This window comes from Peromyscus californicus, unplaced genomic scaffold (genome assembly GCF_007827085.1).
Source record: "Peromyscus californicus insignis strain IS unplaced genomic scaffold, ASM782708v3 Scaffold_6__1_contigs__length_162567912, whole genome shotgun sequence".
Lineage (NCBI taxonomy): Eukaryota > Metazoa > Chordata > Mammalia > Rodentia > Cricetidae > Peromyscus > Peromyscus californicus.
In genome coordinates, this window is record NW_026294584.1 from 60,944,291 (window position 1) to 60,953,921 (window position 9,631).

Sequence of the window (9,631 nt, forward strand, 5' to 3'; positions counted from 1 at the left end):
TTTGTTCTCTGGGGCAAGCTCCTCTTTGACTCCCAGATCATGACCAACTAAAATATTCTGGGCCTGCCATCTGGGGTGGAGGTGGGGCTCAAAAGACGACTCCATGTATCTTTCCATGCCACCCCATCCAATTTCCTGCAGCTAGAAAAGCCAGAACCTGTGGGAGGAAAAGGCTGTCAGCAAACATTCCAGGCACCTAGGTTCTAGAGAGACAGCCCCACCGTCCCAGATTCAACTAGTATCCCCATCCCTCCAAAACTGACCCCAAACTAGTTTCTTTATCCTTTCTTGACCCCCATGTGGGCAATACTGGCCTGAGGTGTCCTCAGTCAGTGCAAAGGGCCTGGTGGGGGCTCCTTCTGGGTGTCTGTGGTCTCCTGAAAGCCCCTTGGAAACAGATTCCGGGCCCTCTGGATACCCCACTGCTGTCTCGGGCTGGAAGCAGGACTGGAGCCTAGGGACAATGTCATTGGGTGAGCAGGGTCATGATGCTTAAGAAACACCAGGATCTTGCCTCTATCCCCTACCCTCCTCACCATCACTTGACCAAGATGGCTTCTCCTCATCTGGTGAGCCTGGCTGTGAAGGGCTGGACCAGGGCCTGGGTGGGGAGGAGGCCGAAGCGTCTCCCCATGGCTCCTGCTGCTGCTGTTGATGAAGCTAGATGGAAGGAGAAGAGTGGGGGACTCCCTCACGTGTGGGGGTGGGGAGCAAGGCCAAGCTCCTCGGCTGGGTACAGAGAGCTCATGGTTCCTGTTAAGTAGTCTTTAGATTCTGCCCCCCCCCCCGCCCCGTATTCATTTCACTCACCTTCCCATATTCCCTCTACATACCTGATGTAGGTAAATGGCGTGCAGGCTCATCTCAGCAGAAACAAGCTCTGGGAGCTGGGTCAGCTTCTGGCCCCCAGTGCCTCCTGGGGACACACAGCTAAAACAAGATTCCTAGTTAAGAGACATCTTCCTCACAGAGGAAGGCGGGCCAGGCTGCACCCCACTTTCCAAGTCCTCTCAGCACCCTAGCACCCTCTCTCAGAGAGTCAGCGCCAGTCCAGACTCCCCTGCATCTCAGGCCTCCACCTCTCACCTGGGGTCCTGGGCCATTCGTGAAATGGAGGCCAGGAGGCTGGCTGTGGCAGCAGCAGGGCAGGGGGTTGTAGGGCTAAGGTCCCTCTGGGGTGGGCGGGGATTCACCAAGAGGTTGGCCAGGAAGGCTTCCGGCTGAACAAAAGAGAGCCAAAGGCATGGGAGGGATAAGAGGAGAACCAAAGAAAGACAAGAGACATGAGAGGTTGAGCTGCCTACCGGGGTGACACACAAAGTCAGGAACGCCCAGGGAGAGATGGACAGCGGGAAGGGCAAAAGAGTAGGCAGGCCTGGAACTCACCAGAGGGGATGTGCAGTCACTGAGCACCCCTGGGGTCGGGGGGCTTCGTGTTGAGGTAGCACCCCAGGCAGCTGCATCTTGTTGTACCCGGCCCCGAAGGTGTCCAAGGAACTTAGAGCTATGCCCTGGTGGCCGCCATTGTGGATGTGCCAGGGAGAACCGCATTAAGGAGAGTTCAGTCTTTCCATCCTCTGCACGCTGAGAGAGTGAGGCTTCTGTCTGTCCCTCCGAGAGCCACTGCAAGGAAGAGTCCTTCTGGTGTTAGGGACACCAAGACTCAGGTAGGCAGGACAGGAAATACTGCCCCACGTTCCAGATGTAGGAAATCCAGGCTGTGATTGGGACTTGTTCAAGATCATCCAGGAGCAAGGTGGTGGAGCAGGACATGGGTGCTTAGTCTCAGATACAGCCAGGTTTGATGTTGCGCCCCACCCCACCCCCTGCATGCAGCCCTAGTTCCCAAGACAAGACAAGATAAGCCCACTCCTTACCCACTGACTACCTCCCTTTCTAGTGGGGGGTGGGGCAGTATTTGCCTCCATTTATCATCATCATCAAAATTTTTTTTTAAATGTACCAGCAACTCTGTAAAGGGCTCTGTAGACCTGATGTGCTTTGGTGAGGCAAGCCAAATGCCTGTCCAACGTAATTTTGTAAGGGCAGGGAAGAGCTCTAACCTGAGGGTGCCCATGGCGCTTCACATCCATTAGGGCAAAAGAACAGATGTCCCCGACACCAGCCACATCCACGGTGAAGTGACGAAAAAAGTCAATAATCTCCAGAGCACGGGGACGGAACCAGAAGAGCAGAAACAGAGGAGTGAGAAGTGGAGACAGGAGTTCTTCCAGGAGGGAGACCTAAGGAAGCAAGGGTGAGGCTGAGCAGGGATTATCAAGAGGACTCCCTAAGTGATCACCGCGGTCAAGAGCCTCCAGGAACACTCTGTAAGGTCGGAGGCTTTCAGCCACTCACTCCGAAGCCGCCTCGAGGACCCAGCCCCACACCCATGGGGCCCACAACTTCTCCCAGACTGATTATTTGGACAGGGCCTACTCCTGCAGCCCTCTGCAGGCCCGGGCACTCACTGCTCGGTACTGAAGCAGCTGCGCCATCTGCCAGTAAGAGCTGGCCCGAGCACCCGCCGCACCAGGCTCCTCCGGGAGGTAATGCATGTGTGCCAGGGCCGCCTGCAGCAGGAGCTGTGAGGGACGCCCCTGGCATTGCTCCTCTGGAATGAAGGACCTGGAGGGCAGGACATGGGTAAGGGATGCGGTTAGGAAGACCTGTAGGTAGGATGCCGGGCTATAAAGGGCTCTGATGGTGACAGAAGGGTTCGCTAAGGGAAAGGAAGCCTGCGCCCAGGTCAGAGAAAGGCCACACACCAATATCTCCTCCCTGGTATGTGCCATCGAACCTGGCCACTGTGGCTGTGACCCCGAGCGCCGTCATGGTGGTGAGCACGTGCTCCACGGCCAGCACATCCTCATCGTAGACGGTGAGCACCAGCAGCGCGGCAAAAAGCGCTCCGGAGAAGAAGACCAGTTGGCGGGCCAGCAGCGCGCGCAGGGGCGCAGGGGGCTCGGCGGCACGGAGGAAGGCGGCCGCGGGCCGGTAGGCGCGGGCCAGGCGCGCACGCAGTTCGTGCGGTAGCTCGTTGAAGTGGCGCAGCTGCAGGCGGGCCAGGAGGGACCAGCGGCGCGCCCCGAAGGCGCCGGGCTCGCGTCGCAGCAGCTCCACGTGGCTGTAGAAGGCGTACAGCACCTGCCAGGCCAGCACCAGCGGGCTCAGCGCCAAGTTCACGGCGGCCAGCAGCAGCACCGTGCGCCGCCAGCGTGCGGCCAGGACGCCCCGGAGGTCACTGCGCTTGTAAGCTTCGGGAAGCTCCCAGCCCCCGCGGAAGAGCGAGAAGGGACCGCGGAAGAGCAGCAAGTCCACGTTGAGCGCCAGGCCGCGGCTGAGGAAGGCTGCGCTGCCCCCCCAGGGCAGTGGGCAGCGAGCGGGCAGCAGGCCCTTGTTGGCCAGCGCCACCTGGTAGTTGGTGTAGCGCAGGATGCGGTGGTGGACGTCCAGTTCCGTCAGTGGCCTGGGCTGCACACACAGCCCACCGCTCCTCTGCAGCTCCAGGAGGCGGGACTGAACCTCAGCCCAGGGTACCGAGCTGAGCTCCTCCTGAGGAGAGGGGACAGGGGAGCCTAGGGACCTGTGTTCCCCTCCACAGAGACGCACAACCTCCATGACCCACTGAGCGGCCTGCAAACTCCAGCCCTGGTGGCCTCCCTCCCCACCTTGGCGGTCTGCCTTCTTCTAGCCCTTCTGCTAACAGAAGCACTTCTCCCTCTTCTTTCTGCCACTTCTCAGTGGTGCTGCTCATCACTGCCACTCCTGTAGCCATTAGTCATTTGCTTCCTGGTGACACCTCTTTAGTGAACTTCAAGGGTTGGGACCTGGCTTCCTTTTTTGAGCCCCCTGCAACCCCACATATAAGAAACTCTTCTCCTGTCTCACCGCTTCCTGAGCAAGCTCTGAGACATGGCGGCACTGTCCCACTCCAGGCCACTTTGTACCGTCACTGTCACTCGACCAGCTTTCACACACCCCTGCCCGTGTCTGTGTCTGGGGGAGGAGAGCGCTCCCACACTTCATTTGGAGAGACCCCTATGAGCCCCAAGCCTCACTTTAGCCCCATCTCCCCAGTCCAGATATTTCGGCAGGAGCAGCCCCCACAGCTCCTCCCGGCATCTTCCCCTCCCCTGGAGGAAAGAGGAAAGGAAGGGCAAGAGGAGACAAGGATGGGGTCGACAGCCCCAGCAGTGGCTGTGCCTGGTGCCTCCCTACGCCAAAGGCTCTTGACATCCCAGGGGAAGCAAGAAATGGGGACTGAAGACGGTATCTTAACAATAAACTTAGGGACAAAGCTAGAAGGACCATGACCAGGGGACAGTGAAGAGGTCAAGAGAGTGGCTTTCGTGTCAGGTACCCTAGAAAGCGCTATTTCAGGCAAGCAAGCCCATCTCCACTGCCTACAGGCACCCACGTTTGCCTCACTTCCTGCCCAGAGGCCTGATTGGCCTGACCTTCCTCATCCAATCAGGATGCTTCCTGCTCTAGAAAGCCTAGTGACAGCCCTTCCTCCAAACAGCCACTGTTTTTACCACCAGCATGTGACTGTCAGTCACCGTATGTGACCCATCTGAGTAAAGGAAGCTCCACAAGGGTCAGAGCCAAGCTTGCCAAGGGCCAGTGCCTCCAGACATTACTCAAGGCCCAGGGCAGGTGTCATTCAGCCTCCATCTTTCTTTCTGCTCTTCTCGGTTGGTCCTTCCATGTGTATGGCCCCACTCTCTCCTGTCCTCTGCCCATGCTGTCACTGCAGGCTTACTGGGGGAATGTGCAGGGCCTCCCTGTAAAACACCTGGATGTCCCAGTAGCTGAAGAGGTTGCAGACTGAACGAAGCAGCTGGAACAGCCAGAAGCCAGCAGCCAGGACTAGGAGGAAGACCAACAGAGGACTGTTGTGGATCCTGCAGGAGATTGGACAGGAAGGGTAACAAAAAGGTGGGAAACCCACAGAAAGAAAACGGTGGTAAACACCTGCAGGTCTCGGTGGGGCTCGGGGGAGAGGTCCTCAATGAGGCCTTCAAAGTGCTGCAAAGTCAACACTTTTCACAAACAACACTCATGCTGTCTGCTTTTTGTATTCTCATTATCCCATGGGTGTACAATGGAGTTTTCCAGAAGCTACAAGACAGGTGAAGGAAGATGTCACATCATACTGAGAGCCCATGTAATGTGCACTCATGCATTCCTAAGCTTTAAACTTGTCCTCATGGCTAGGGATGTGTCTGAGTGGTACAGTGCTTGCCCAGCATGCCGGAAGCCCTAGGTTTGCTCCCTGGCACTAAAAATAAACAGTTGTCCTCACCATTAATTTCTAATAAGGTAAATAGAAATGTGACTCATAATACAAGGCTCTTTGAAATTCTCAATCAACTTGGGCTATGTTTTCAAATATGCCAAGCACTTTAAGAGTTGATCCAGACCAAGGGGCATTACAGGGAGGTCCCCGTCTTCCATCCTTTTGTGAGCTTATTCCAGAAGCACCCACCAGACTGTCACTTACTTCTCTGCACACTGGGCTGAGGGTAGAATAGCATCTGACAAGGTCACTTTGCTGTGGAATGGTCCAGGTCTTGTATGGTTCTTTGGCTGGTTGTTGAAGAGAACGTTGTAATCCACACAGCGGAGGAGGAAGGTTGTGAAGGTGACAATGAAAATGAACTGTCTGAGAAGAGGGTACAGGGAGAGGGCCCTGATCAGGCTGAAGGGCAAGGTGGACTCAGCCAGGCAAACTGAGGCTCTATGTGGCCCCTCACCCTTCAGAGCCCCAAGACTAGAACGGAAAAGGAGAGCTGGGGCATAGCTCAGTTGGTAGAGTGTCTGCCTAGCATACATGAAGCCCTGGATTTGATCTCCAGACTACATAAACTAGGTACGGGAGTACACGCCTGTAATTTTAGCACTTGGGAGGTAGAGACAGGAGGAACAGGAATTCATGTCTAGCCTGGAATACATGAGACCCTGGCTCAAAAACAAAACAAAACACCTGCAAATAAGAAGAGAGGTCAGGCCGGGCGGTGGTGGCGCACGCCTTTAATCCCAGCACTCGGGAGGCAGAACCAGGCGGATCTCTGTGAGTTCGAGGCCAGCCTGGTCTCCAAAGCGAGTTCCAGGAAAGGCGCAAAGCTACACAGAGAAACCCTGTCTCGAAAAACCAAAAAAAAAAAAAAAAAAAAAAAAAAGAAGAGAGGTCAGAACTTAGGGACAGGACTGGCTTCTCACCCCAGCTGGAAGACATCCTCCAACAGGATACAGGCAAAACCATTCCGCTGGTGGTAGCTGTAGATGTGACAAGTTTGTCAAGAAATATACTTGTCTATGGACTCGTTCTGAAGAGACTTCCCCTACTCTCCCCTGATCCACAGTCCCCCACCATGTCCCTCTGCATGCTAGGCACAAAGGATATCTTGGTGAAGAAGCTGTCCAGGTTCTGGATGTGATGCCAGGAGCCTGGGTACAGAGAAACTGTGTCAGGACTTGGCACTGTCGCCCTGGTGATTAGTTCCTCTGTGTAAACCCAAACCTGCCCGGACCTCCAACCCACTCAATTTCCCAAATAGCCTCACACTTACCACGGAGTCCTTCAGGCACGTGAAGCAAGGGTTGATGGTCCTCCCCATGGAGGGGTGAGTCTTGGGACCCCTCAGGGTCACAGTCCTCGAGCCGTTCATAATCCTGCTCAGGGATCAGAGGACCTATCCGCAGCCCAGGATGGTCCTGGGGGCACCGGCAGGAGGGATGGGGAGTGACCGAGGCCAGGGGTGGGGTGGAGTGGGACCCCCAAGAGGGGGGAGCGGAAGTGGGTGTCATTGTGGGATGGGTCTGTGTTGGGGGTGTGGCTGGGGTGGGTGAGGCATTGGATGGAAGCTGAGAAGCCCCTGCCTCCTGAGTCACCGGGCAGGGGGACCCTGAGGCAGGAGGAAACAGTGAAGAGGAGCAGCTTCTTGTCCGAGGGACAGGGGACAGAGAGAAGACAGAGATCCTCCCTCCCCCAAGTCCCCGGCATGGAGAAGCAGACAGTGGCAGTGCCACAGGGAGCAGAGGCACTGAGCTGGGCCCCAAGTCTCCCCACCGCCCCCGCTGCCTCCTGCTCCCCCCCCCACCCCATTCGGCTCACCATCAGGCAGCAGCGTCTCCTGAGAGGTCGAAGGGACCGGGCTGCTGCTGTTTCCACAGAGGTCTGTGAAGCTGAGCAGAGACTACAACATGACGATGACAACAACAGGGCCAGGTGACTCAGGCTGGGCAGGCCTCAGGCGTGCCAGCCCTCTGCCACCTGCGTGATCACTCACACTTCTTGCAGGGCAACCTGGGGCCAAGGCCCAGGCTCCACGCCTGGGAGGGACCGCCGTTGGGGAGGCAGGGGTTCAAGAGCTCTTGGGACTAGAAGAGACACCTGTAATCTCTGCCGTCAGCCCTTGAGGGCACGAGTGGTAAAGAGACGGTAGATACGACAAAAATGACGAGCACAAAAGAGCAAAATCCCATCAGAGGGTCATAGAGTCTTGAGGCTGGGACGTGAAATCTCTCATTCCCTCCAGTCTCATTCCTTTCCCTCACACTCATGGGCACTGATCAACAGAGAATGACTTAAGACTACCTGCCCACTCACTCAGGACTTGGGAGGAGACCGAGGGTAGCAGGATTAGGAGTCTGAAGCCAGCCTGGGCTACACCTGACCCTATCTTTAAAAAAAAAAAAAAATGCATATTTCATTTCCCTGAGTGGAAAAAGAGAGAGACTTGACTTTGCCATCAGCTAGGAGGGAGCAACAGGAAGTAAAGGGAAGGAATCCTAGCCATCTTGGATCTGAGACCTGAGAAATCATTTAAGGGACTTAAAGTAGAAAAACTTGGTTTGGTTCCTTGCGAGTTCCATTATGTCTTCTTTATCCTCGGGTTCACCCTGATACACTCTCCCTCCAAGCCTGACCTGGTGTCAGGGGCCTCCTGAGAAGCATCAGCAAAGGAAGGTAGTAAGAGGTCCAGAACTTCGGAGAATGAGGTGGGCATGCGGGGATGGACTGGCTGAATGGAGTACCTTGTTGTTGTCTCACCAGGGAGGAGGAGGCCCAGGTGGCTGGTCTGATGGCTTGCCCAACGCCATTCCCAAGGTCCTGAGTCACCATGTGCCCTAACTGAAGCCCATGCCTGAGACGCTGACTTGGCTAGCAGGTGTCAGGGCCTCCAGGGCTTAGGCCAGTATCCTAGAAATGGAGAGGAACACAGAGCTTCCTAGAATGTTTCCTGGAGGAGCATGGAGGACATTCATGGAATTTCCCACATGTTTGGCCCAGGCTGCCCGATTTTCTTATTTTTCTGCCTTCTTTCTGGAAGAGGAATTGTCCCAATAGTTCATGACTGGGCAACAGCTCATGTGGCTGGGCAAGGTGCAGAACTATGAAAACCTTTTTACAAGTGACAAAATAGAATCGGAGGTGGGGGGGTGGGAGTGGAGATTCCTATGCTCTTTCTGAGGCCTCTAGAGAGATAAGTTAAGTGAGGTTTTAACCGGCACCTCTCTATGACATCACTCACACAGCATCCTTGATGATCCATACTTGTTTAGGATTATCTCTACACACACCCTGATTTCCTTAACCCAATCACAAACAAATTCTGGCTCATTGTTCCGTCCAGTTTCACTCTAAATTCCCATATCCACAGCATCCCTTTTCTTTCCTCAGCTCAAGTCATTTTGTATCTCAGAAGCACCACTAATAACAATGATACTAGTAACAACTAATAATGTTCACATGTCCAGGTGGATTACCAGAGAGCAGATGCGGGACAGACGCAGCGCTCCCTGGTGGCAGTGAATATCAGAGCGCTTTTCCCTGACGTCTGGAGAACAGGAAAGAGTCACAGCCACTCCCACCAAGAAGCCACAGCCCAGTGGAGGAGGCAGTTAAGAAAATAATTATATAGAAGGCTTGGTGACTCAAGCCTGTAATTCCAGCGCTGGGAAGGAAGGATGGAGAGTTCAAGACGAGCCTGGGCTACAAAGGGAATTTCAAGCTACCCAGAGCTATTTAGCAGGACTAGGTTGGAGGTAGTATGAGGGATGATTATCGCAAGAATAAGTGCCCCACAGGTGCACGCGCCTTTCGCTCTTGGGCTGGAATCTTAGGTCAGTGATTCTGACCTAAATGAGGAAGGAACCTGTGGGTTAGGTCTTAGGTTGCACCTTGATAAACTTTATGACCTCCATACTAATAATTCAAGATAATTGAGGGTCACTATCAGGACCAGTCGGGACGTTTTTCAATGCATGTGGCTTTAGTCTCCAAGAGTTGGAGACTAAAGTGGTGGCACATCACGTGCATGTAGGTTTTTGGTTTTGTCTTTTTTTAAACTCCCCAGTCTACTTTCGCTCATTCCTCCCCCCAGAACCAGCATCTACACTCCCTGAAGATGCCAGGGCACGTAGAGACTGTCAGGAATATCCCTAGGGAAACGGCTTGAAGCCAGAAGCGTCAGGACAGCCCCGAATATGAGAATGAACGTTGCACACCCTCTGACCGTCACCCGACCCTAGGGCATTGAACAAAAAGTAGCCAGAGTCGCTTCTGCTCGGTCCCGCCTCAGGCAACATTTTATCCAATCACAGCTTTGCGGCAAGACTGATG

The 9,631-nt window shown here is 54.8% G+C and overlaps 1 protein-coding gene across 1 annotated transcript; it reads right to left on the reverse strand.

Annotated features, from left to right (window-relative positions):
- Positions 1 to 294: 294 nt before the first annotated feature.
- On the reverse strand, positions 295 to 7,123 carry Atg9b (autophagy related 9B). The gene is given in 14 exon segments (XM_052722161.1): positions 295 to 454; positions 537 to 660; positions 834 to 930; positions 1,087 to 1,220; positions 1,387 to 1,623; positions 2,064 to 2,243; positions 2,472 to 2,628; positions 2,801 to 3,555; positions 4,766 to 4,907; positions 5,507 to 5,668; positions 6,226 to 6,288; positions 6,408 to 6,453; positions 6,576 to 7,101; positions 7,103 to 7,123. Coding segments are annotated over 14 exon segments (2,769 nt in total). The 3' UTR covers positions 295 to 329.
- Between the last annotated feature and the right edge of the window lie 2,508 nt (positions 7,124 to 9,631).